Source organism: Podarcis tiliguerta (genome assembly GCF_965153285.1).
Source record: "Podarcis tiliguerta genome assembly, chromosome: W".
Taxonomy (NCBI): domain Eukaryota; kingdom Metazoa; phylum Chordata; class Lepidosauria; order Squamata; family Lacertidae; genus Podarcis; species Podarcis tiliguerta.
Window position 1 is genome coordinate 13,589,611 of NC_139552.1, and position 27,960 is coordinate 13,617,570.

Consider the following 27,960-nt stretch of genomic DNA (forward strand, 5'->3'; position numbering starts at 1 on the left):
ATGGAAAAAAAAAAATAAGGTTGAGATGACAGGGGAGCGTCTCAATAGGCTATGCTTATTGTGTGTGCACAGAAAAACAGAATTGGAAAAAGGAGGAATTTGAGAAGGAAGTGCTGAAAAGGTTTTCAGCAAATCCAAGGAAACTTGTTTTAGTTTAGATTCTTTTAAAATAATATGAAAAAGGTGTGTTCTTTGTAGTTTTGTAAAATATATTCGTTAACCACATGAAAGTGTTAATTTTTTTAATCTAATATCCTAGTTTTCAAATTACTGAAGATTTTGACAGATTTTTCTGAGCACTTGGGGTCAAAAGAGAGTAATTTAAAACATCTATTGTTGAGACATGTCATTCTGAATCTGCTAGACAGAGGCAGACAGAGGATAGTGACAGGTGGGTGTCCTGCTTACTGCAATCAAGATACGCTATATCCACAGTATCTCGGATCCACCAAGCTTGTAACTCCACAATCTCCTCCCCCCCCTTCTTTCTTCCTCCAAAGTGGTTTGTGCGTTTGTGTGCTCCTTTTTTTGCTAGAGGGTGTTATTGTGAATGAATGACTTAACCACTTCTAACCAAATAGGCGTGGGCTATGCTTAATATTCATAAGTCTTTAGGCCAGTGGCAGGGCGAGGAGGTTGTTTTAAACGGCAGAGCCCTACAGCCAATCAGGCCGCTCTCGTAGGCAGCCAACGCGAGGCTGAGCCGCAGCTACTAGCGCTGAGTCCTCTGCGTGCGCCTTGCTCACTTTCCTTGCTTATCGCCTAGGTTAAAGCAAACAATACAGGTAGGTTTCTGGAGCACTTTGCAACTGTTTTTGGGGCGGCTGCTCTGCTCGCCCTTTTAAATGCCCCCCTTTAAAGAAAAACCGTTTTAATTGTTCTTTTTTTGGGGGGGGTGGGAATCCTTTTGCTTAAAGAAGTTTCTCAGTTTTTAATTTCTGTTTGTATATATGTATTCCGATCAACTTTAACTTGGCTTTCCCAAACCTTCCTCTTAAGTAGTCGTGGGAAATCGAGACTTGTCCCGGATCCTGGTGTAAATGGAGCTAGGCTTATTTTTATATTTCTGATTAGGGGTGCGTGGGGACGACGCCCAGATAGGCGCTTAAAAACACACACATACAGCCATTATCATTTAGGGGTGTCTCTTATTCTGCAGGGAAAATTAGTAAGTCCACACACATGGGTTTTCTGCTGAATATGGCTGGTACATTAACTTTCCCGCATGGGCGGGTGACCTCCCGCTTAACTGTCATGTGAGCCCCGTCTCCGCTTCTCCACGTGTGTTGCCTCTCACCTTGTCTCGCCTTCTTGGGGACAGCGGGCTGTTCTGGTGCCTGGTGTTTATTCTGCGTTAGTAATGGCTGCCGCTTTAGAATCTGAAAAGGATAATCTCTGCGCATCCAGGACATAAACACCCCGCCTCTCTTCTCCCTCGCCTCCCTCTTTCTTCCCCACCATGCCTTCTCCTCGCCTTCTGATCCGCCCCAAGCCTTTCGTTTCCTCAATATTTTTATTTACCCTCTACATAAATGTGTCCCTCGTCCCCTTGTGACCGCCGCTAAGCCCTGAACCGCCCCCCCCCCGCACTTTGCCATATGCTTGAGCTGAGGTCTTGTGTGCGTTAATATGGCTGGCGTTTTAGTGGTACGACTAAAGGAAGAAAAACGTAAAGGCAACAGAGAAGCCGGAAACAGGAGCGACGCGGGTGGAAATGGGGGGGGGGGTGCAGAGACCCCCACCCCTCCTTTCTATCAGTTCACGCCCGTGGTGGGGTGGTTGGGGGCCGGATTCGGCTTTCTTGCAGTTTTCCTCCTTCGGCGCGGCTGAGCGTTAGCCAGGGTTTGTAATGGCTTCATGACAGGCAGTCTTTGTTACAGACTATTGAGCTGAACAGGGAAATGGGGGTGGGAGGCTGCCTCAAAGCTGCCCCCCCCCCATTTCCCGGACCCCGCCTCATAGGAAAGAGGACAGCTTTTTCTACGGGGCTGGTTGGTTTTCGGGAGCCCGGGTGCTTCGGCTTCCTTTCCTGCAGTTTTCATCCGAGCAGACGGGTGCCGGTGGCTTTGTTAGGGATACCAGTCTCGGTGCCTTGTAGAGAAGCCATTTTAGCGTATGGAGCTGGCTGGCTATGGGCGAGGGGGGAACCCTTCTCTCCATATCCCTGCCTTAGCAAAGCATCAAAACTATATAGCAAGGGCAAGAACCCCACAGCTTGCCCCAGCTCCAGCCAACTTTAACCCTTATGGCCAAAGGCGAGCCGAAGGGCTTATTTGCGGGGCACTTTCTTTCATGAGTAAGCATTACACAAAATGGAAGGTGAATTATTGGTGTCTTTAGTGACCCGTCAGTTCTCCCCCACCCCGCCTTTTCACTCAGCTTCTCGGAGTCACTCCAGCAAATATATAGCGGCCCCGGGCATATCCCAGCTGTATTTGTGAAGGCAATAAAAGGGCTTTTAAAAAACAAATTGCTCCAATGTAGTAAGGTGAAAAAGAAGGAAGATCCCTGCCACACACCCCCCGTCACGCCTATTGAATCCTATTGAAATAGGATTATTGATTAGAAGAAAGGGAAATGTGAGGATTAGGTGTGATTTTTAAGAAAAGTGGGTGTTGATCTTTTTTCCTGGAGAGGAAGAAATCAATAACAAAATTAATTTAAACTTTTAATGATATTTATTACCAATGTTCATTTGAATACATTAAAAAAAACATCATGAGCAAATTTCCCACCCCTGCTTTTAACCTCATAAATACTTGCTTTTTCAGGAGATGAGGTGGGAAAGATGCTTTCATATCTGAAAAGTTAGCAGCTGTTCTGGGCATTAAAATTAATAAATAGTGACCACTCTGACATCAAAACTATAGATCCCTTGGTGGAGTAACATCAGTCTTATAAGTCATGCTTTTATTCAATAAACTCTTTGGTTTAAATACGTTTAATTTCAGAGACCTGGTTTTATAATGCTGAAGTAAAAGGTGTCCATATGAGATGCATGACAGATACTCTGACATGAAATGCATTTTTTAAGTCTTGAAGAAGTAGGAGAGTTTTCCTATTGAAGGCTAGCCAAAGACTACAAGTCACAACTATGTGTATTAGTTAACCCTTTAATACTCTAGTACAGTTTTCAACCAATGTGCCGTGGCACTCTGGGGTGCCTTGAATGATAGTTTCCTTACCTTTGATGCCATCTTGTGTCTCTGCCTCCCAAAGGCTTGCATGACTGTTTGTTGCAGCAGCCTACAAGGCGAATGGTGCCTCTGGTTGCCAGGAGCTGAGGTGGCCTCAGAGTAAGGAAGTAAGTGGGTGAGGGAGCCCAGCCAGCCAGTCCACCAGCCCTTGCTGCTGGAAATGGACGGACAAGTGGGAGACCGGGCAGGCAGGTGCCACACTGGCCTTTCTTTTGCTTGCTGTGTGCAATGCCTGCCTAGGAGCTGAGTGTCTGGTGTGGAAAGGGAGCCTTTTCACCATGCAGGCTTGGCGGTGCCCGCTGTTGCCACTGCTGCCTCCCAAGGTAAGGCACTGGCCTCATGTTCACCCTTGGCCAGTCTCTGCCGGGCCATCAAGGCTGGGAGCATCCTCTTCCCAGGTCCCTGTGGGGCATCATGAAGAGGCACCTCTCTTTGGGTTGGGGGGGAGGTGCTCAGAGACCGGGGAGATGGCAGCTGCTGCCCGGAGGACTTTCAAAGAGGGGAAAGGAGAGGAGGCTGAGGGAACACTCCACAAGGGAGGGTGATTGAAAAGGGGTGAGGGGTTGCCAGCTGTGCAGGAAAGGGGTAACATAACTGGGATTCTGAGGCCCAGAGTATGTTTCACCACAGGGGAGCAGCAGAAAGAATGTAGTTGGTCAAGGGAGCCTTGAACTCAAAAAGGTTGAAAACCTCCCTCTAGTATTATGGGCTGGTTCAAACATGTGCTTGACATTGGAACATAGAAAACTGCTTTTTACTGAGTCAAACCCATTGGTCCATCTAGCTCAGTATAGTCTACACTGACTGGCACAGTCTCTTCAGGGTTTCAGAGAGGAAGTCTCTCCCCAGACATACCTGGAGATGCCACTCGGGACTGACTCTGGGACCTTCTGCATGTACAACAGATGCTCTAGCACTGAGCTACAGCCCTTGACCATCAAATGTAAGCAAATAAGCTCGGTCAAGTGAAAAACTATGCAATAATGCTGTGGACAGTGGCGGAGGAAGGGGGTGGGGGTGATCCACCCCAGGTGCTGTCTCTGAGCGGGGGTGACAAAAAGGCACCCCACAGGGGGCTCGCACCCCTTCGGGCACAGTGGTGCTAGCCACCGCCATCGTTCCACCGCTGCCACGTGCGGAGTATCCTCCACTCGTGGCTGCACCCTCAACCGCCGTTCGTATAGCACTCAAGCAGCGCTGTTGGCAAACCACCCAGTGGCGCATGCGCGTGTGCCATACGTACCTTGCATGCACAGCAGCGCTTGAGTGCTGTATGGATGGCAGCGGTATCTGCGCCGCTTACATACCACACATATACGCGGCATATGGGCGGCGGCGGGATACCGCCAAACAATCCCTCCGCCGTCGCTGCAGCCGCGAGCAGAGGATCCCGCCGGGGTACGTATGGCGCATGCACGTTACGTAGCGGCACACGCTCATACGCAGTACGTACGGCGCACGCACATGCGCTGGTGGGAGGTTTGTCACCCTGGGTGCCGGTTCTCCTTCCTTTGCCACTGGCTGTGGCAGTAGAGAACTTGCACAATGTCCATGTCAGCTCAAGAAAAAAACCGAACTTCCCAGTGGACAGAAATTATCTGGTTTGGGCTGATAAGATCTTAAGGTGTATGCGAAAGTCAGTCTTACACTATGTCATTTTTAACCAACCGAAGGGTAGCCTGACTATAAGTTTGGTTGCCTAGTGTACACAGCATAAATTGCTTGTTGGAATGGTAAGTGGTGATCTTTTAAAATACCTTTCCAGAGAGTAAAAATGGCTAAAGGTGACCCGAAAAAGCCAAAGGGGAAGATGTCTGCTTATGCCTTCTTTGTTCAGACCTGCCGTGAAGAACACAAGAAGAAGAATCCAGAAGTTCCTGTCAACTTTGCAGAGTTCTCAAAGAAGTGCTCAGAGAGGTGGAAGGTATTGTCTCCCAGACCCAATTCCTCACACTTGCTATAAAGACAATGGCCTAGTGAGAGAAAGCTATGTGTTCACTGCATGAACACACTTTCAACTTTAAAACAAAATCAACTGTCATTACTTCTGTTAATTACTGTCCCCCTCTGCCATTTAAGCTTATTTCCATTCTCTCAAATTACTGAATAGAGATTTGCAGCCCAAGTCAAGGAGTTACAGAGCAATGAAGGAGTCTAAAACCCAGCTTGTGTCCCTTTTAGCATCTGAGAATTCACTGGGCATTGCCAGCACACTTTAAAGCATTTGTTGGAATCATAGGGACTACAAACTCTTGTTTTTTGTTTTTTTTTAAAGAAAGTTCTTAGGAAGATGAATTCTGCATCATCTACTTCAGGGAAGCCATGACCCTCTATGGACCTTGGCCATGCTGATTGGAGCCGATGGGAGTTTGAGTCCAACAACATCTGGAGGGACACAGGCTCCCCACACCTAAAGTAGAGGATGCAGGATCTCTGAGTAGCCAACATGGCAGCTGAAGATGATGGGAATTGGAGTCCTAAACATTTGGTGGGCATCATGTTGCCTACCCATGCTGCTTTGTCTAGAACAGCCGTATTTGCACAGACAGGGTTCAAACAGAATAGGCGCTTTTTGAGACTCAATAGTCCCACCTTGTGACCAAGTTTAGATTTCCTGTCACAACCATTGTGACTAAAGTCTCCAGTGAGGGGAATGTCCCTAAGAGGGAGCACAAAAGCTGAAAACCTGTGATCAGGTTGTTGAGCTTAAGACACTCTGCAGGAAGAATAAATCTTACTCCATTGTGGTACCATTTGCATAAGCTGAAAAGCAAGTGGTCTGTCATAGCAAAAACACAGCCCCTCCTCAGCCCTGGTTCCTCAGGCTGAAGCAGCTGGTTTTTCAGCCCACCCCCACACCTCCAATCCAGAGCTGCTTGTGTTTAAGCCAGCAGTCTTTTGCTCCTCTTTTAAAGGGGCACCGTTTTCGGAGAAGGGGTGGATTGGTTTCTCTCTGCTTCTTCCTTCTTCTCCAGGCTGTTGACTCCCCCACCCCACTTTGCCCCTCCCCTTTTGTCAAAAGAGAAGGGGTGTGTATGGGTGTGTGTTTTTTAAAGCAAAATGAGCTTTGCTTTGGGAGTTGGAGGGAGAGAGAGAGGCTGGCAAGTTCCTTTCATGTTTAAGTAAGGCTGGAAGGCTGCTTTGGAGAGATTTGAGACATCATCTGTTCCCCCAACCCCATTATTTAGGAGGAACTGCTCATAGAACTATATTTCTACTCCCCCTTCCTCCTCTTCTCGCAGTCCCTCTCCAAATAATCTAGTAGTTGCACATTTGTTTCATTTTCTTTCTCAAATTTCTTTCAAGTTCAGTAATAATAGTAGTAATAATTTATATGCTGCTTAATTGTCAAAGTTGGCCTCTATGTAGCTTAGAAGTATAAAACCAATTACAAAATAATATATATGCATGTAATAAATGTGCACAATAATTTCATTGAAACATTAAAATAAGCATCCACGTATAAAAAATAGAGTAAAGCAAGCACATTCAAACAATGCAACAGTTAAGAGTTAAAACAACAATTAAAAATTAAATATAGTAACAGTAATAAGTTTTTGCATTGTGTTCAAGTGTTCAGATACTACAAGTATGTATTCTTTTAATCCTTACAACATCTCTGTCAAGTATGCCTCGCCTCACCTTGCCTTCCCTGCCCACCCCTTCCTTGGAGGTTTTTAAGCAGAGGTTGGATGACCATCTGGCATGGATGCTTTAGCTGATATTCCTGCATTGCAGGGGGTTGGACTAGATGACCCTTGGGTCCCTTCGAGCTCGTAAGTTTCTATGAGATTATGAGATTGCTGTTAGATCACTGGCTGCTGCCTTCCATGTGCTGCTTTGCCTCTCCTCCCCACCCAAAGCATGTTAGTTCAAATCTAGTGCAGTACTTTACATAACACATCACATATACACAGAGAGAGAGACTGGTATTTGAACATATTAATTATTCAAATGACTTATGGTTTTTGCTGCTATTGCAGGAGTTGACCTATGTTTGTGGTTTCCAATAAAGAATTGCTATTAAAGTGTGATATTAACAATGTATCACTGATATGAATTGTGAATCAGTTCATGTGTTTGAAAAAATAAACAGAAGGTGCTGCTGTATTGGGGGGGGGGGGGAATGGCAACTAGCCATTCTGTTTTTGCGCCTGTAACCCATGTTCCAGGGGCCATTTGGCTCCTAGCTTTTCTATCTCAGTTTCTAACACTGTGTGCAGGTATATCTATAGTTGATCTGTCAAGAATATGCTCTTAAAATTTGCTTTTATCTTTATCTGGGAAGCTTGGGAGTAACATACAGAAGACGGAAGATGTTTCCCTTGGAACTAAAGCATGCAAGGGTGAACCAATGGCCTTACAGACTTGGGCTTTGGCAGGGAGTGCTTGGTTCTATTTCAGATGGTTGAGAGCAACCCAGCTGTATTTTTGGAATATAGGTCTGGTGTTGCCTACTCGGGCAGGCAGCATCTCCACAAGGTCTCTGGTAGAAGTCTGTCTCCTCAAAAAGAATTTTATTTGGGACCTTTTGCCTGCAAAGCATTTTTTCTACCTCTTAAGCTATGGTCCTTTCCTCCTGCCTTAGTTTGTGGCTTGTGTACTCTTTTTGGGAAGGTGCATGAGTAACTGTTTGCCTTTCAGACCATGTCAAACAAAGAGAAGGGTAAATTTGATGAAATGGCTAAAGCTGATAAAGTACGGTATGAGAGAGAAATGAAGGATTATGGACCAGCAAAGGGTGGTAAGAAGAAGAAGGATCCCAATGCCCCCAAACGGCCACCGTAAGTAACTTCCCTACATAATTGTGTACATAAACTTATTTGCATATTTGTTAGGTGGAACATTGCAAGCCTGCATTTAAACAAAGTAAGTAAGAAAGAAGTAGATCTGACAGTGAGAAGTTGCCTTAAACCAAATCAGACCATTGCCCCATCTAGGTTAGTATTGTATTCTGACTGGCAGTGGCTCTCCAGGTTTCAGGCACGTGTCTTTCCCAGACCTACTTAGAGATGCGAAGAATTGAACCCGGGATCTTCTGCATGCTAAACAACTGAAGAAAGCACTTTTAAACAAACCTCTTCAGAGTCTCAGTCTGCTGCATTGGGTGAGAGTTAACCTATTAACAAACTGTTGGAAAGACTTGATTGTTTTCAAGATAGCAGTACAACTGTTAATAAAAAAAGTTAATGCTTTTGAAGGCTACTAATACCTGATCACCTAAATCTTGGCACTGAGTAGTTGATTGAGAGTGGCACCATTTGCCACTTCTGTGAGTATCCTGGAGGTGGGAGAAAGAAGCTTGAAATTTGTCTTCACTTAATGACCCTGATCTCCTAATTCTGTTATTTATTTAATAGCACTCTGGCGTGATAAACTGTGGTTTGGAGCTTCCAATGGTCTGGCGGCCACGCCAGGAGAGCATTCAAGTCCAAGACTTGTGCATGTAACACTAAACTGTAGTGTGGCATCTGAACCAAATAACTATTGTTTATTAGGGAGAGGAAGCTACTGTTTAAAAACTAGTTTGCTTGTAGTATAGGTAATAAACCCCTGGCCACCATGCCAGCTCTCAACTGCAGTTTGTCTTCTCCTTCCCATCCTTCACAAGGTCTGGATTCTTCCTGTTCTGTTCAGAATTCCGTCCCAATATCAAATCCACTAATCCTGGCATCTCCATTGGAGACGTGGCAAAGAAATTGGGTGAAATGTGGAACAACCTCAGTGATGGGGAGAAACAGCCTTACAACAACAAGGCTGCGAAACTGAAGGAGAAGTATGAGAAGGTAAGGCTCAGGTGGCTTCTGTCCATATGCTGCAAATTCTTGCTTACATTTGCTCCAAAAATGAAACATCAGTCTCATGACAGACACTTTAAAGCAGACTTTTTTTAACCTGGTGCACTTTCCAGATCTTTTGTTGGACTACCAGTTCCCATCAGCACTAGCTAGCGCAGCTGGCTGATGGGAGTTGGGAGTCTTACAGCATTTGGAGGGTGCACCAGGTTGGTGAAGCCTGCTTTAAATGTAAACTGTGCTAACACATGTGGTGTTCCCAAATCAGTGGAGTACTTCCCAGCTAAGAGGGCATTCCAAGCCTACTGATAGTTCCTTTACTGGAGACAAATTCCAGTAACATCAGTGAGTGCATGTTTATCAGGAAACTGTGCTTAACAATTTACTTAAAGGGATTTCAGCTGACTCCAAGGCCTTTTAACTATTAACACTGACAAGATATGGCATGTTTATCTTGCTGTCTTTATGTCACTGGAGGAAACCTTGGCATACCTTCCTTTTGCTAGATCGGAAGTGTATTATCCCACCTCATCCCAGAGTTTCAGAGCAGATAACTGAAACAAAATACTGTAACACTCTCGGTACTGAAATATGTAAAGCTTTCCTACCATTTCCAAACTTGTCCCTGTCTCAGAAGCCAGCCCAAGCAGGAATATTGTATTAATTTATGTGTTTTTATGTTGTAAAGATGCAACTTCTTTTTCTCTCTCTCTCCTCTGGCATCAGCCATTGCAAATTAGCAGTGATGGGCTCTGCTAAAAGGCATAAAAAGCTCATAATTTGAACTAAGAATGTAAGAAAAGCCCTGTTGGATCAGGCCAAATGTGCATCTAGTCCAGCATCCTGTGGTCCAACCAGATACAAATAAGAAGCCCACAAGCAGAACCTGAGCGCAACAGAACTCTCTCCACCTATGATTCCCAATAGCTGGTCTCCACTGCCTCCTGCAGTGGAAGTAGAACATAGCCACCATAGCTTGTAGACATACATAGGATTAGACAAAATCATGAAGGATAAGACTCTTTTAAATCCATCCATCTTGGCTGGTATCACTGCCTCTTGTGGAGTGAATTCCCTAGTTTAACTATGCAGTGTGAAGAAGTGCTTCCTTTTGTCTGTCCTGAAATACAAAGAAATTCTAGAGAGGTAGCTGGGCTGTATCCTATGGCATAATATTTTAATTTTTAAAAAAATATACTCCAGCAACAAAGGAGTTGCTCATAGCAGCTTACAAATATAAAAGCAAGCATACAGATTGCAGTGCTTCCACCTTTAAAATACAAATTATCAAAACTAAAAATAGCAGTAAAAGATACAAGTACTAGCATTTGTTGTAAATCAATACATTTAAGCATCAGCACATAATCAAAAGTTTGTTTTTAAAATGAATGTTTTCAATTGCTGGACAAACACAAATAAATGAGAAAGATAACCTTGCCTCTTGTGTGGCAGGGAATTCCACATATGGGATGCCTTACTTCAGAAGCCAATGGTGCATGCAAGAGATATGTAAAACCCAAACTTGGAGAATGGGCAGATTCACGTGAGAGAGCCCTATGGGTAATAACACCATCTTGAATTGCACTTGGAAAGCCAATTCAGCGGGAGACTACTGAGCAGGGTACAAATAATTTGAAACCAGTTCTGCTGGTATAGATTGGGGGGATGGGGTGGAACTGATAATAGAGTTCTGATCTCACAAACTAATCTCATTTCCCAAAAAACTATAAAGGGCTTTTTAGGGACAAACCTTTAAAAGTAGCATACGTCCATGTATAGGAGGAATGATATAAGATTATTTAGGCACATCAGTTAGGTGTAAAAATTACTACAGGAGAGGTGTTTGAAATCACACAAGTGTATAAACAAGCATAGGTTAATTGGAAGGGGCCATCTCTTGTGTGTACCTTGCCTGTCAAATCAAGACCGCCAAAGCAGATCTCAGTGTATAGGCAAGGCCATATGGGTAAAGCGACGGTCTTAAAGTAACCCAGTTAGCACCAGCATGTTGAAGTGGGTTGGGAAACAAACCAGGAACTAAGCTCCACAGGAAATTGTTTCTGTGGCGCTTATGCTAAACTCAAGTTTGAAAGTTGGCGGTGCCTTCTGTAAGCAAAGGGGCAAAGGGTGAAGATGTTATGGGGTTGAGAGTTCCAGGACCCCTTTGCTCTTTTTCCTAGCTATTAGGGCTGGAGAGCATGCAACTTTCCTTAGCTTGTGTAAGCCTGTATGATAGGAATGAGAAACCTGTGGCCACCCAGATTATTATTATTATCATTTATTAATTTTTATACCACCCTATACCTGCAGGTCTCAGGGTGGTTCACAGGATAAGATCACAATATAAAAACACATACACACAATTTGTGTGTATATGTACACACACACACACACAAACAAAAACAACCCAATAACACCACCCCCAAACACATTTTAAAAGGGCATTGGGTGTGAATCAGCCAAAGACCTAGTTAAAGAGGAACGTTTTTGCCTGCCGTATAATGAAGGCACCAAGCAAAACTCCCTGAGGAGAGCATTCCAGAGATGGGGAACCACAGCAGAGAAGGCCCCGCTCTCGTGTTGCCACCCTCCGGACCTCTCGAGGAGGATGCACACTAAGGAGGGCATCAGAAGATGACCTCAGGGTCTGGGTAGGTTCATATGGAAAGAGGCGGTCCTTAAGGTACTGGGGTCCTGAGCTGTTTAAGGCTTCATAGGTCAAAACCAGCACTTTGAATTGGGCCCAGAGACTAATTGGTAGCCAGTGCAATCGGGTCAGGATTGGTGTAATATGCTCAAACCGTTTTGCCCCGGTGAGCAACCTGGCCACTGAATTCTGCACTAGCTGGAGTTTCCGAACAGTCTTCAGAGGCAGCCCTACATATAACGCATTGCAGTAATTAACCTCAAGGTTAACAGCATAGACAACAGTACTTGGGCTATCCCTGTCCTGATAGGGTCATAGCTGGGCCACCAGCTGAAGCTGATGGAAGGCACTCCATGCCACTGAGACCACCTGAGCCTCAAGTGACAGCGAAGCATCCAGGAGTACCCCCAAGCTACGAACCTGCTCCTTCAGAGGAAGTGAAACCTCATCAAGAGCAGGAGACCCCCCCCCCCAAATCTGGTCTAGGGAACCACCCACCAACAGTGCCTCAGTCTTACCTGGATTGAGTTTCAGTTTGTTGGTTCTCATCCAGTCCATTATCAAGGCAAGACCACGGTCCAGCACTTCCACTGCCTCACCTGCAGATGTAAAGGAGAAGTAGGGCAGAGTATCATCAGCATACAGCTGACAATGTACTCCAAACCTCCGAATAACCCCACCCAGCGGTTTCATGTAGATGTTGAACAGCATAGGGGATTGGATCGAGCCCTGCAGAACCCCACATTGAAGGCTCCACAGGACTGAAAAGCACTCCCCAAGCAACACCCCCTGGGAATGACTATCCGAGCAGTACCACCCACCCCCTAACCCGGACAGCCTCTCCAGAAGGATACCATGGTTGATAATATTGAAAGCCATCAATAGGTCAAGGAGAATTAACAGGGGCACCTTTCCCCGTCTCTCTCATGACACAGCTCATCATAAAGGGCGATCCAAGCAGTTTCTGGGCCTAAACCCTGGTTGAAATGGATCTACAAAACCAGTGTCTTCCAACAGTGCCTGGATCTGGTACACAACCACCCGCTCCAGAACCTTGCTCAGGAAAAGGAAATTAGCAAATGGCTGGTAGTTAGTTAGATTTTCTAAGTCCATGGAAGGTTTCTTAAGGAGTGGTTTTACCACTGCCTCCTTCAAACAGGCAGGGACCACCCCATCTCGCAAAGAGGCATTGATTACCTCCCTGGCCCAGCCAGCTGTTCCCTCCCTGCTGGTTTATATCAGCAAGAGGGGCAAGGGTTTGGAGCACAAGTGGTTGCCCTGACCTATCAAAGCACCTTGTCCACATCCTCGAGGCTTACCAATACCATGGCTCCAAAGCATCCTCTCCGATTGTATGGAGCCCGGACAGCCCCATGGTTTTCCCTGGAGCTGATGGTGATGAAACAATCGTTGAGATGGCTAGAACGCCGGTGGCAGAAAACTCACTCTGAATTGGACCGAACACAGGTTAGAGCTCAACGTCAAGCCTACCAAGTGGCGATGGCGACAGGGAAGAGGACCTTCTTTGCCGCCTCTATTGCATCTGCAGAAAACAGCAGAAGGAGACTCTTTCAGGTGGTTTGCAATCTATCAGAACCACCTTCATCATCGGGGCCGGGTAGGGACCCCAAGATCTCATGCAATGCTTTTGCAAAGTTTTTTGCAGATAAAGTTGCTCAGATTCGGAAGGAGGTAGACTCCACTGTGCTAGAGTGCTAGAGTCCTGTCTAGTCATATTGTTGTTGTTGTTTAGTCGTGTCCGACTCTTCGTGACCCCATGGACCAGAGCACACCAGGCACTCCTGTCTTCCGCTGCCTCCCGCAGTTTGGTCAGGCTCATGTTTGTAGCTTCGAGAACACTGTCTAACCATCTCATCCTCTGTCGTCCCCTTCTTCTTGTGCCCTCAATCTTTCCTAACATCAGGGTCTTTTCAAGGGAGTCTTCTCTTCTCATGAGGTGGCCAAAGTATTGGAGCCTCAGCTTCACGATCTGTCCTTCCAGTGAGCACTCAGGGCTGATTTCCTTAAGAATGGATACGTTTGATCTTCTTGCAGTCCACGGGACTCTCAAGAGTCTCCTCCAGCACCATAATTCAAAAGCATCAATTCTTCGGCGATCAGCCTTCTTTATGGTCCAGCTCTCGCTTCCATACAACATTACTGGGAAAACCATGGCTTTTACAATACGGACCTTTGTTGGCAAGGTGATATCTCTGCTTTTTAAGATGTTGTCTAGGTTTGCCATCGCCTTTCTCCCAAGGAGCAGGCGTCTTTTAGTTTCGTGGCTGCTGTCACCATCTGCAGTGATCATGGAGCCCAAGAAAGTAAAATCTCTCACTGCCTCCATTTCTTCCCCTTCTATTTGCCAGGAGCTGATGGGCCCAGTGGCCATGATCTTTGTTCTTTTGATGTTGAGCTTCAGACCATATTTTGCGCTCTCCTCTTTCACCCTCATTAAAAGGTTCTTTAATTCCTCCTCACTTTCTGCTATCAAGGTTGTTTCATCTGCATATCTGAGGTTGTTGATATTTCTTCCGGCAATCTTAATTCCGGCTAGGGATTCATCCAGCCCAGCCTTTCGCATGATGAATTCTGCATATAAGTTAAATAAGCAGGGAGACAATATACAGCCTTGTCGTACTCCTTTCTCAATTTTGAACCAATCAGTTGTTCCATATCCAGTTCTAACTGTAGCTTCTTGTCCCACATAGAGATTTCTCAGGAGACAGATGAGGTGATCAGGCACTCCCATTTCTTTAAGAACTTGCCATAGTTTTCTGTGGTCGACACAGTCAAAGGCTTTTGCATAGTCAATGAAGCAGAAGTAGGTGTCTTTCTGGAACTCTCTAGCTTTCTCCATAATCCAGCGCATGTTTGCAATTTGGTCTCTGGTTCCTCTACCCCTTTGAAATCCAGCTTGCACTTCTGGGAGTTCTCGGTCCACATACTGCTTAAGCCTGCCTTGTAGAATTTTAAGCATAACCTTGCTAGCGTGTGAAATGAGTGCAATTGTGCAGTAGTTAGAGCATTCTTTGGCACTGCCCTTCTTTGGGATTGGGATGTAGACTGATCTTCTCCAATCCTCTGGCCACTGCTGAGTTTTCCAAATTTGCTGGCATATTGAGTGTAGCACCTTAACAGCCTCATCTTTTAAAATTTTAAATAGTTCAGCTGAAATATCATCACTTCCACTGGCCTTGTTATTAGCAGTGCTTTCTAAAGCCCATTTGACTTCACTCTCCAGGATGTCTGGCTCAAGGTCGGCAACCACACTACCTGGGGTATACGAGACATCCATTTCTTTCTGGTATTATATGGGATCAATTTCAATCTGTTACCCCGAGGATGTGGACAGGCTGCTTGTACGAATGAAACCAACCACCTGTCTCCTTGAACCTTGTCCATCCTGGCTGGTAAAAGTAAGCTGGGAAGGGCTGGGCGATGGGCTCTGTGGGGTGGTGAATGCTTCCTTCTGTGAGGGAGCCTTCCCAGGCCCACTGAAAGAGGCGGTCATTAAACCGCTTCTTAAAAAAACATCTTTAGACCTCACCACGGGACTGAAATTGTCTTGGTTGTACTGGTCGATGATCTCCGGCGGGCTAGGGACAAAGGTGAGATCTGTTTCCTATTTCTGCTGGATCTCTCAGCGGCTTTTGATACCATCAACCATAACATCCTTCTGGACCGTCTTGAGGGGCTGGGAGCTGGGGGCACTGTTATACAGTGGTTCCGCTCCTTTCTCCTGGGCTGTGTCCAGAAAGTGGTGTGGGGGAGGAGTGTTCAGACCTCTGGGCTCTCACTTGTGGGGTGCCTCAGGGTTCCGCCCTCTCCCCCATGCTTTTTTCACATCTACATGCAGCCGCTGGGAGAGATCATCAGCTCTACCTCTCTTTTAAATCAGAACCAGTGAAGGTGGTGAAGGTCCTGTGTGAGTGTCTGGAGGCGCTTGGAGGATGGATGGCAACTAACAGATTGAGGATGAATCCTGACAAGTACTGTTCTTGGGGGATGGGGGGGGCGGGCTGGTGTGGAGGACGCACTGATCCTGAATGGGGTAACTGGGCCCCTGAAGGACCAGGTGCACAGCCTGGGAGTCATTTTGGACTCACAGCTGTCCATGGAGGCGCAGGTTAATTCTGTGTCCAGGGCAGCTGTTTACCAGCTCCATCTGGTACGCAGGTTGAGACCCTATCTGCCCGCAGACTGTCTTGCTAGAGTGGTGCATGCTCTAGTTATCTCTCGCTTGTACTGCAATGCGCTCTACGTGGGGCTACCTTTGAAGGTGACCCGGAAACTGTAGTTAATTCAGAATGCAGCATCTAGACTGGTGACTGGGAGTGGCCGCCGAGACCATATAACACCGGTCCTGAAAGATCTTCATTGGCTCCCAGTACGTTTCCAAGCACAATTCAAAGTGTTGGCGCTGACCTTTAAAGCCCTAAATGGCCTCGGTCCTGTATACCTGAAGGAGTGTCTCCACCCCCACCATCCAGCCCGGACACTGAGGTCCAGCACCGAGGGCCTTCTGGCAGTTCCCTCACTGCGAGAACTGAGGTTACAGGGAACCAGGCAGGGCTTCTCGGTAGTGGTTCCTGCCCTGTGGAATGCCCTCCCATCAGATGTCAAGGTAATAAACAACTATTTTACTTTTAAAAGACAACTGTTTAGGGAGGTTTTTAATGTCTGATGCTGTATTGTTTTTAATATTCAGTTGGAAGCTGCCCAAAGTAGCTGGGGAAACCCAGCCACATGGGCGGGGTATAAATAAATTATTATTATTATTTATTATTAGAAATTCAACCAAAACAACAGGACTAGACTGCTCTGGACACCCCATGAGATTCCTCTGCTATAACAACAGAGTCAAGATCTTTGTGGATGCAAATGATTTTATCCTCCAAATGCTTTGCCAACAAGTCACAGCAAGCTACCATTGGTTCCACCACCTCCTTTGGGCCAGCCTGTAAAAGGCCCCATACTACCTGGAATAGCTCTGCCGGACGGCATAATGAGGATGCAATGGAGGCAGCAAAGTATGCCTTCCTTGCTGCCTTCCCTGCCACTAGGTAGGCTTGATAATGAGCCCTTACCAGTGTTCGGTTGCATTCATTCAGATCTTTCCTTCACTTGCATTCAAGCCATCTCCCAGCTTGTTTCCTCGCTCTAAGCTATGGGGGCTTACAGGGGGCCAAAGGGGCTCCACAAGGTGGGAGAGGATACTCAGGGGTGATCGTGTCAATGACCTGAGCTATTTGGAATCCCACTGGATCTATCAGCCTCCAAGGGCGGACCTTCCTAATAGGTCCCCCACCTCTGTGGAGGGGAAATGGTGATGACAGCCTAAATCTCAACAGGAGATCTGACAATGAAAGGGGACAGATGTCAATGTCCCCCACTTTCAAATCACCCTCTTCCTGCCCAGTTGAGAAAGCAAGGTCCAGAGTGTGGCCTGCCACATGCATTGGGTCGGTGACATGTTGGGAGAGCCCCATAGTTGTCATGGCAGCCAAGAAGTCCTGAGCTGCCCTAAAGCCAATTGCCTTGGCATGGATGTTGAAGTCCCCCAACACCAGCAGTCTGGGAATCCTCAACACCACCTCTGAGACCAGCTCTGTCAGCTCAGGCAGGAGGACTGCTGGGCAACAAGGTGGGCAATAAACCAGCAGAATCCCTAATCTGTCCTGATTGCCCAATGCCAGAAACACACTCTAGATTACACACACACACACACACACACACACACACACACACACACCGACTCAACAGAGAGCCTGGAGAGAGAGAGAGAATGAATCTCTATAGACCACAGCAACTCCCCCTCCCCGACTCTCGAGTCTGGCCTGATGCTGCACTGAGTACCCAAGTGGGCACAGCTGGATGAGACCAACTCCACCCTGTTCAGCCACCCAGGTTTCAGTGATACATGCCAGATCAGCCTCCTCATCCATAATCAAATCATGGATGAGAGAGAATGCATCTGACATTCTCAGATCTGAGGGCTGACTGATACGACAACCACAATTCCCCAGGTTGGAGGAGGGGCTGGCACACGGCACAGTCACTAGCTGCCTGTGCCGTGTGCTCCTAACCTGGTCTACCCCTCCTCCCACACCATACCTCCCCCTACCCAGAAACACTGTAACTGGGCCTCCCCCTGCTCTCCCACGCTCCTCTCTCCTCTCAAGCACATGTTTTGAAAATATAAGAAAAACAAAAACGGGGGAAAAATCCAAATGGGAAAAAAAAATCACGAACTGCCTGGGCCGCGTGCCCCTTACACGACATGCCCCTCTTCCCACACCATACCTCCCCCTACCCCTGAACCACTGTAATTGCCACCCTCCCCTGCTCCTCTCCTCCCAGGCACATCCCACAAAGAGCCCTTACAAAACTAATTAAAAATCATTAAAATTGTTAAAACAATTACAAGCAGTTTACCAGTGTAAACAGTGTTCTCTGCTGGGCAACCCCAGTGCTTTGTAGTCTGTCAGGGTCCCACCCTAGGCCTGGTGGAAAGAGGCAGGTCCCATGGAGCTTGCAGCAGATGTTGTTGGATCCCAACTCCCATCAGCCCTAACTAGCACAGTCCATTTTCAGGGCTGATGGGGAGTTCTTAGTTCAACTACATCCAAGAGGGGCTACTCCTACTTTTGGGGGGAACAGAGTTTTGGCTACTTTGGCACTGAATTTTTACTTTTAAAAAGCACAGAATGAGTATGATATCACTTGCTTAATGCATAGAGCCGCTTGTGTGAATGGGAGGGGGTTTCTCATGCTGTGCAGGTGGGTCTTCCCTCCTGTGTTGCATTATGTACAGCTCCATGGGAAGTGGAATTTTGCGGGGTGCAAGAGACTGGAGGCCCATTGTTCAAGTAACTGGAGGCCCATTGTTCAAGTAACATCACACCTACAGTTCTATGTATCTAAGTAATTGTTTTGCAAGTGTTAATAGTTGCAGTTTGCTAACAACCACCACCAGTTTCCAACTGAGGAAGTGGCAATGTAATAAAATAACCCTCCTTACTGGCTTAAGAAATAAATAAATCAGTCTAATCCTGCATATCTCCCCACCTCCCCCAAGGTGTTCAGTAGTGATAAGTGAAATAGTGCCTTTAGCTTATTTCATGTGAAATAGGCTATTTTGAAAGCCCCCCCCCCCCCAAACAAGGCAAATAGGTTGATAACACAAAGGCCAGTGAAACTCATCCTCTTGCTCTTGCAGGATGTCGCAGACTACAAATCTAAAGGCAAGTTTGATGGTGCAAAGAGTGCAGTGGCCAAAGCGGCTGTTGCAGCTCGGAAAAAGGTAGAGGAGGAGGAGGATGACGAAGACGAGGAGGAGGAAGACGAGGAGGAGGAGGAATGAGAAACTCTATAATACTTGTCTACATGTGAATACCATAGAGTAGGGGAAACACCATTTGGAAAAGAGAAAATAAACAGGCACTTCTTATTTAAGAGGGTGTCTTATTTGCCCTTTTTATTAGGTTTAATAACATAATTTAGATTTTGACCACACCAGCGGTGGGAGCTTAAATTAAATAAAGTTGCTGTAGGAAAATCCAGGAAAGAAAAACTAAATATAACCAAACCATGGTTTATATTAAGTGTCCACAGGCACTCTGAAATTGTAACAAAGTTGTACATATTTCCAAGCATTTTTAAAACAAAAAGATGGAAGCAAGACACTCTTGTGTTCTCCTCAACTCTGTGCACTTTTCCTGTTGGTGTAACAAAGCATTTATAAATGTTTCTCAAGCATCTTATTTTTTAATTTGTAAGGTGGTGTTTAACTATATGGTTATTGGTTAGAAAATCCTGGGTTATAAAACTGTACATATCTATAGTTTGTAAAAACTAGACAGATTCTTGTGGTTCATGCTTTCAGTGGTGATGCCTCAGAGGGCAGTAACTCCCTGAAGGTTGTAACACTCTTCCTCAGAGGGACAGAGGGGTCGTATCTCAAAGCACACTCTGCAAAATTAGATCTATTTACAGTACAGTGGGCATCCATTTAGCCTAAAGTTTTATTTCTGTATATAGTGAAACTAGCATTCTGCTGCCATTCTTAGTTGCAGAAGGGGAGGGGGAATTTCAGCTGGCATGAGAAATTGTATGGATACTTTTCTTTCCTTTTTTAATTAAGTGGGGTAATTTTTAAATGGAAACTGAAGATCTCTTCGTTTTCAGCTTAAAATGTGAAGAGAGGGCACTGAAAATTGAAGTTCAAAAACACCCTGTATTTAAAAAGATAAACAAAAATAATTCATAAATTTCAAAAAAAATAATTCATAAATTTCAAAAAAAGTTATGTTGGGGTTTTTTGTATGTTTAGAATGCTGAAATGTTTTTGAAGCAAAAATAAATAGTATTACATTTTTAAAACTTCTTGACACTATTCTAAATCTTTCTGCTTTTAACAAGGTTCCCTGCAGCAGCAAAAAACAAAACAAAACAAAACAGAAAGTTCTTTCAGCGTCAACCCAGCCAGTGAACCATTTTAAAACTTTAGTAAAGCTTTACTTTTCCACTTCCCCAAGAAAGGAGCATGATGGTCTAGGAAAGGACTACTTGAGTTAAATATGTTGTGCAAGATTGAGTCTTACTCCTTTGAAACTGGGACACTTGTGACCTTAAATGTGTGTATACCACTGTTTGGAAAGATAGGTAACTAAGAAGGAGCAGGTGTTTCTTTTTAGCTGTGTTGGGTACCTTTATAGCCCAAATTCTAAGCTTTGTAAATATTAAAATGTGCCTCTTTTTTGTCCTGTGTTGAAACTACTTCAGACTTGTGTACTCCCACTCCTTGACCACCAGCAGTTCAGTTACTGGTAGGAAGAATATTACAGTTACAATCAAAATTAGAATCATAGAATCATAGAGTTGGAAGAGACCACAAGGGCCATCGAGTCCAACCCCCTGCCAAGCAGGAAACACCATCAGAGCACTCCTGACATATGGTTGTCAAGCCTCTGCTTAAAGACCTCCAAAGAAGGAGACTCCACCACACTCCTTGGCAGCAAATTCCACTGTCGAACAGCTCTTACTGTCAGGAAGTTCTTCCTAATGTTTAGGTGGAATCTTCTTTCTTGTAGTTTGGATCCATTGCTCCGTGTCCGCTTCTCTGGAGCAGCAGAAAACAACCTTTCTCCCTCCTCTATGTGACATCCTTTTATATATTTGAACATGGCTATCATATCACCCCTTAACCTCCTCTTCTCCAGGCTAAACATGCCCAGCTCCCTTAGCCGTTCCTCATAAGGCATCGTTTCCAGGCCTTTGACCATTTTGGTTGCCCTCCTCTGGACACGTTCCAGTTTGTCAGTGTCCTTCTTGAACTGTGGTGCCCAGAACTGGACACAGTACTCCAGCTGAGGTCTGACCAGAGCAGAATACAGTGGCACTATTACTTCCCTTGATCTAGATGCTATACTCCTATTGATGCAGCCCAGAATTGCATTGGCTTTTTTAGCTGCCGCGTCACACTGTTGGCTCATGTCAAGTTTGTGGTCAACCAAGACTCCTAGATCCTTTTCACATGTACTGCTCTCAAGCCAGGTGTCACCCATCTTGTATTTGTGCCTCTCATTTTTTTTGCCCAAGTGCAATACTTTACATTTCTCCCTGTTAAAATTCATCTTGTTTGTTTTGGCCCAGTTCTCTAATCTGTCAAGGTCGTTTTGAAGTGTGATCCTGTCCTCTGGGGTGTTAGCCACCCCTCCCAGTTTGGTGTCATCTGCAAATTTGATCAGGATGCCCTTGAGTCCATCATCCAAGTCGTTGATAAAGATGTTGAATAAGACCAGGCCCAAGACAGAACCCTGTGGCACCCCACTAGTCACTCTTCTCCAGGATGAAGAGGAACCATTGATGAGCACCCTTTGGGTCCGGTCAGTCAGCCAGTTACAAATCCACTGAGTGGTAGCATAGTCAAGACCGCATTTTACCAGCTTCTTTACAAGAATATCATGGGGCACCTTGTCAAATGCCTTGCTGAAATCAAGGTAGGCTACATCCACTGCGTTCCCTTCATCTACCAGGCTTGTAATTCTGTCAAAAAATGAGATCAGGTTAGTCTGACATGACTTATTTTTCAGAAATCCATGCTGACTATTGGTGATCACAGCATTCCTTTCTAGGTGCTCACAGATTGATTGCTTAATGATCTGCTCCAGAATCTTCCCTGGTATTGATGTCAGACTGACTGGGCGGTAATTATTTGGGTCCTCTCTTTTCCCCTTTTTGAAAATAGGGACAACATTTGCCCTCCTCCAGTCTGCTGGGACTTCGCCTGTTCTCCAGGAATTCTCAAAGATGATTGCCAGTGGTTCTGAGATCACATCTGCCAGTTCTTTTAATACTCTTGGATGCAGTTCATCTGGCCCTGGAGACTTGAATACATCTAAACTAGCCAAGTATTCTTGTACTATCTCCTTAGTTATTCTGGGCTGAGTTTTCTCTGCTGAATCACTTGCTCCAAATTCTTCAGGTCGGGCATTATTTTCTTTATCAGAGAAGACTGAGGCAAAGAAGGCATTGAGGAGTTCAGCCCTTTCTGTGTCCCCTGTTTGCATTTCACCATCTTCTCCTCTGAGTGTTTCTTTGTTCTTCCTTTTGCTACGAACATACCCATAAAAGCCTTTTTTGTTGCTTTTAACCTCTCTAGCAAGCCTGAGTTCATTCTGTGCTTTAGCTTTTCTGACTTTGTGTCTACACGTGCTGGCTATTTGTTTGAATTCCTCTTTGGTGGTTTCCCCCCTTTTCCATTTTTTGTACACATCCTTTTTTAATCTTAACTCAGTTAAAAGTTCTTTAGATAGCCACCCTGGCTTCTTTAGGCACCTTCCATGTTTCCGTCTCATTGGTATTGCCTGAAGTTGTGCTTTTACTATCTCCCTCTTAACAAACTCCCAGCCATCATGAACTCCCTTTCCTTTTAGTATTACTGTCCATGGGATCTCACCCAACACTTCCCTAAGTTTTATGAAGTCGGCTTTCTTAAAGTCAAGAAATTGAGTCCTAGTATGCTTGGCTGCTCCTTTCCGTTGTATAGTAAACTTCAGAAGAGCATGATCACTTGCGCCTAATGATCCTTCCACTTCTACCCCATTAACCAGGTCATCGACATTGGTTAGGACCAGATCTAAAATGGCTGTTCCTCTTGTTGCTTCTCCCACTTTCTGGACAATGAAGTTGTCTGCAAGGCCAGTGAGGAATCTATTTGACCTTATGCTCTTGGCTGAGTTTGACATCCAACAAATATCTGGGTAATTGAAGTCCCCCATTACTACTATCTCCCTTCCTTTTGCATGCTTGGCCATCTGTTCCAGGAAGGCATCATCTATGTCCTCCGTTTGGCTTGGGGATCTATAGTAAACTCCCACAATGAGGTCACTGTTATTCTTCTCTCCCTTAATTTTGACCCAAATGCTCTCACTTTGGCTTTGAGGTTCTAAATCTTGGATCTCTTCACAGGTATACACATCCCTGACATATAACGCCACTCCTCCTCCTTTCTTGTCTGGTCTGTTTCTCTGAAATAGATTGTATCCCTCCATTTTTACATTCCAATCGTGGGACTTATCCCACCAGGTTTCAGTGATGCCTATTATGTCATATTTAGTTTGCTGTACCAAGAGCTCAAGCTCATCTTGTTTATTTCCCATGCTTTGTGCATTAGTGTACAGACATTGAAGTCCATTAGTCATTCCCCCGTGTCTCTTATTTAAGGATTTTTTCCTCCCACCACTAGGTCTGCTTGCTGTTTGCTCCATTTGGTCTATGACATTTGGATGATCATCTTCATCAATTGGTAGACTCCTACCTTCAGGAGCACTGTCTCCCTCCCCCACATTAGTCAGTTTAAAGCCCTCCTGATGAGGTTTCTGAGTTTTTTGGCAAAAACATTCCTCCCAACCGTTGTGAGGTGCAGCCCATCGCTTGCCAGAAGTCCATCTTCAAGAAACTGCAGTCCGTGATCTAAGAATCCAAACCGTTCCTGTTTACACCATTTGCGAAGCCAGCTGTTTACTTCCACTATTTTCCCCTCTCTCCCTGGGCCACGTCGTTCAACTGGGAGGACAGATGAGATGACGATTTGTGCATTTAATTGCTTCAATTTCCTGCCCAGAGCCTCGTAGTCTCTTTTGATCTTCTGGAGGCTATTGCTTGCAGTGTCATTGGTTCCCACATGAACCAAGAGGAAGGGGTATTTGTCAGTGGGTTTTATGATTCCTGGCAGTCATTCAGTTACATCTTGGATCTTAGCCCCGGGGAGACAGCACACTTCCCGAGACATCTTGTCAGGCCCACAGATCACTGCTTCTGTTCCCCTCAGTAGGGAATCCCCTATCACCACTACACGCCTCCTCTTAGGTTTGGTCGGGGTTCTTCAAATTATTCAACCCCCATTGCAAATCAGGTTTATTATCAAAAATTATAGACTTTCAGCTGTTTGCAATTGTTTTGCATCGTTTTGCAGTGCAAACCCCATGTTTTACAGCACCCCCCAAAAAGCACAGCAAGTAATACATCAAATTGGGGTTCCAGGGTAATGATAATCATCCACCCAACCTGAAAAGAAAGTTGTTCTAAGGGAAGCCACCAGAAACTTGGCAAAAAGCATTCATAACTCTAATACCTAAACAAGGTCTAGACCCAAATTATAGACTAATATCGTTCCTGAACAATGGTTACAAATTATTTGCAGACATTCTAGCAACCAGATTAAAAAGGGTATTAAAGGACATAATAAATGGAAGACCTAGTGGGGTTTTTTACCAGGCAGACAAATGAAGAACAATATAAGAATGAGAATTGATATTCTGGAATATTTGGAAATGAGAAGTGATAAGCAAGCAATATTAATGTTTGTTGATGCGGAGAAAGCATTTGATAATATATCTTGGGATTTCCTTAAAAATGGTGGGGAAAATGGATCTAGGTGAAACCTTCAATAGAGGAATAAATGTGATATATCAGAATCAAAGAGCCAAACTAATTATAAACAATGGACTAATAGACAATTTTAGGATAAAAAAGGGTACAAGGTAGGGATGTCCATTGTCCACACTACAGTTCATCCTGATATTAGAAGTTTTGGTGAGCAAAATAAGAAAGGACAGTGAAATCAAAGGAATCGTAGTGGGAAACAAATCATTTAAATTGAAGGCATTTGCAGACGACTTAGTAATTACAACAGAAAATCCAATGGAAAGCCTACCCATAGTGTTAAGAAGAATTGCAGAATTTTGTCAGGTGGCAGGATTTAAACTTAACAAAACTAAAACTAAGATGTTAGTGAAGAACATGTCAGAACAAGTTAAAGAGGAGCTGCAAAAAACCTCAATTACCAAAAAAGTAAAATACCTCAGAATTTGGCTCACAGTGAAAAATATAAACCTGTTTAAAGAGTTTGACCAAACTGCGGGAGGCAGTGGAAGACAGAACCTGGCATGCTCTGGTCCATGGGGTCACGAAGAGTCGGACATGACTAAACAACAACAACTTTAAAATGTGGTGTTTTTTTTTCTTTTTTTTTTTTTTTTTCTTTTTTTTCTTTCTTTTTTCCCCACGTGCACAAGTTGTTATTTATGTTTTTTCTTGTATGGGCCTATGGCCGTAATAAATAAATTGTTGTTGTTGTTGTTGTAAAATGTGGTTAGAGATTTAAAAAGATCTAGAGATATAGAATAGGTTGAACCTCTCACTATGGGGGAGGATATCCATAATAAAAATGATGGTACTACCCAAGATGTTACATCTTTTCCAATCAATTCCAGTGGTAGGAGGAGCAGGGAAATTTAAGGATTGGCAAAAGGACTTATTGAGATTTATCTGGCAAGGAAAAAAACTTAGAATAAAACATAAATTGCTGATTGACATTAGAGGGGGGGTTGCATTACCGAATTTAAAATTGTACTATGAAGTGGCTTGTCTCTGCTGGTTGAAAGACTGGATGAATTTACAGAATACTGATTTATTAACTCTTGAGGGATTTGATAACCTATATGGGTGGCATGCTTATTTGTGTTACAGGAAAGTGAAGGTCCACAAGGGGTTTTTTAATCATGTGATAAGAAAAGCATTGTATGGCGTATGGGATAAATATCGGAATTTATTAGAAAAGAAAACCCCCTGGTGGTTATCCCCACTTGAAGCCTTCTCAGTAAAGAAAAAATAAATAAGAATTGGGCAACATATGAGGAACTGTTAGAGGAGGACAAAATCAATTAAAACTGAGAAAGTTTGAGGATATAAGACATCATCTCAGACTGGTTACAATACCACCAATTGAACGACATCTTTAAGGTAGATAAAAAATTGGTTTTGCTACGGAAATATATATAACTTATATAATGAATTTTAAAAAACTGTTCAAAATAACATTTATCAAAAAATCTGAAGCCTTCCTCTTAGGCATTATGGCATCAGACATCTCAAGAGAGAAAAGGAGGATCTTTTTGTATGCAACAACGTCAGTAAGGATGCTGATTGCCAAGGGTTGGAAAGGAGATAAAATTCCATCAAAAGAGGAGTCTGATCTCCGGGCAGACCCGAGCCCCACAGAGGTTAGAGGGGAGCGCGCCAAGGCGCCCCCCAAGCTCCACAAAGGTGTGTGGAGTGTCAAGTGGTCCAGCGGAGTGCCAATCTCCCGCCCCCCCCTGAAAAAAACACTGCTGAAGGGCAAGGGGGGGGGGAGCGGTTGAGAGCGCTCTCAGCTGTACCGTGACTCTGGAGCTGCCTGCTGTCAGCAGGAGATTCACAACTAAAAATATTCAAGCTGAAATAAAAGGGTAAGAAGAATTCTGCATCTTCTACAGTTTTGCTTGAAGAAAGAAATATAATCAAAATGGATTTAATTAGACTGAATTTGGCGATACACAAAGGGTTAAAACAGGAGGTCCACCCTTCACTTTCTGGGTAAATTACATTGCATGGAGAAAAGTTGCAAGTAGGATAACTTATTTTACTAAAAACCTATGGACAAGTGCCTGTTGATGAGCCACCAAAACCCATCCTTCACTGATTGTCAGTATCAGGAGATTTTAAAAGTGGCTACGATGCTGTATTGAGAGACAGAAAAGGGAAGGTAGTGCCAGACTTCTGGGAGCATCAGGGAGCCCTAACACCACTTTCTCAAACCTTTCGCTTATGGTTGTGGAAAGGAAAGTTCTTAGCAACTGAAATCTATTCATAATTGCATATTATCACTATTGGATTATAAAATTGGGAATTTATTTTTGTACTGTGTTGAGGAACTTGACAGAAGAGACTTTGATTAAATATATGAAGAGCTCTGCTGAGGATTATAAGATATCCTGCTGGGAGGAATAAAAGAAGGAAGAAGCTTGAAGTTGGCTCCACAAACACAACTGAGACTTTAAGGAACAGTTTGCAAGTGACTTTGTACCCCACTCTGAGACATTTTGGAAAAGTGGACAAGTGGTTTTAATATGCTTCCTCTGGAAAAGTACTGGATCTCCCTGGTGTTTACTGGGAAACTCTACTGAATAGCCTTGGACTTAATCAGGTCTGATAGAGGAATCTGGCTGCTCTGAAAACATTGGAAGGATGGGCAGGGCAGCCAGAGATGAACTCAGATGCTGAAATTATGGCATTCTTGTACCAATGGAGAAGAGAATTTATGGAAACTATGGCTAAGATATCTGAGACCATCAGTACCAGATTGGATCAATATAACAACACAGCAGAAGAACCAGAAATGAGAATAGACACAGGGGAGACTCTTGGGCAAAGACAGGAGGGAAAGTTTGTAAAGGTGGAAAGGCTAATTGTTATGAAGAAAAACCGAAAGGAAAGAGCAGGGGGATTTGAAGGGCAGCATACACAGAAAACATTTGAGGAAGTATTGGTAAAATCACCAATGTTAAGACAAGAGGAGCTGAAATTGGAAATTGTCCTAACTGGTAGCAGCTTCTTTGTCAGGGAGCCTCCTGCCTTCCCTTGACATGAGCCAAGATGAAAATTCTGAGCAGGAGGGAGAGACAGCTGCAGAGAGAGAAAATGAAAGCGAGGGGGGGGGGGGGGGAGAAACACTGTCAGTGAAAACAAGCAAGCAGAAGAAGGGCAGGAGTTGGGTTCTAGCAATGATACTGTTTATGAGTCCCCTCGTGCAGGTTGTTTAGGGAGAATAAGGGAAAAACGTTACACATGTCTCAAAGCAGGAAAAGGGTGGAACTCTTTATGCTGGGGTCGTAAAAAGAGGCTAATCGTGCCAACATCTAGCTCCAGTGAGGATTGATTACGAGTGTGGTGGAGTTCTTGTGTAAATAATAATAAAACTAAGACTATAAAACTG

The 27,960-nt window shown here is 44.6% G+C and overlaps 1 protein-coding gene across 2 annotated transcripts; it reads left to right on the forward strand.

Annotated features, from left to right (window-relative positions):
- Positions 1–648: 648 nt before the first annotated feature.
- On the forward strand, positions 649–27,960 carry LOC310668859 (high mobility group protein B3). 2 transcript variants are annotated; one of them, XM_083422214.1, is made up of 5 exons: positions 649–785; positions 4,963–5,121; positions 7,842–7,981; positions 8,809–8,983; positions 26,897–27,960. In XM_083422214.1, the coding sequence occupies exons 2-5, from the start codon at positions 4,972–4,974 to the stop codon at positions 26,921–26,923; spliced, it is 492 nt and encodes a 163-aa protein (XP_083278340.1). In that variant the 5' UTR covers positions 649–785; positions 4,963–4,971; the 3' UTR covers positions 26,924–27,960. The 2 variants fall into 2 exon arrangements, with proteins under 2 accessions (XP_083278340.1, XP_083278339.1); XM_083422213.1 differs by lacking the exon at positions 26,897–27,960 and adding an exon at positions 18,862–19,405.

What these genes read in the sequence shown, in the direction of transcription:
- LOC310668859 (XM_083422213.1), top strand. Translation starts at nt 4,972, where the DNA reads ATGGCTAAAGGTGACCCGAAAAAGCCAAAGGGGAAGATGTCTGCTTAT. An exon ending in AGTGCTCAGAGAGGTGGAAG is followed by an intron (nt 5,122 to 7,841) that starts GTATTGTCTCCC and finishes TTTGCCTTTCAG; the next exon opens with ACCATGTCAAACAAAGAGAA. An exon ending in AATGCCCCCAAACGGCCACC is followed by an intron (nt 7,982 to 8,808) that starts GTAAGTAACTTC and finishes ATCCTTCACAAG; the next exon opens with GTCTGGATTCTTCCTGTTCT.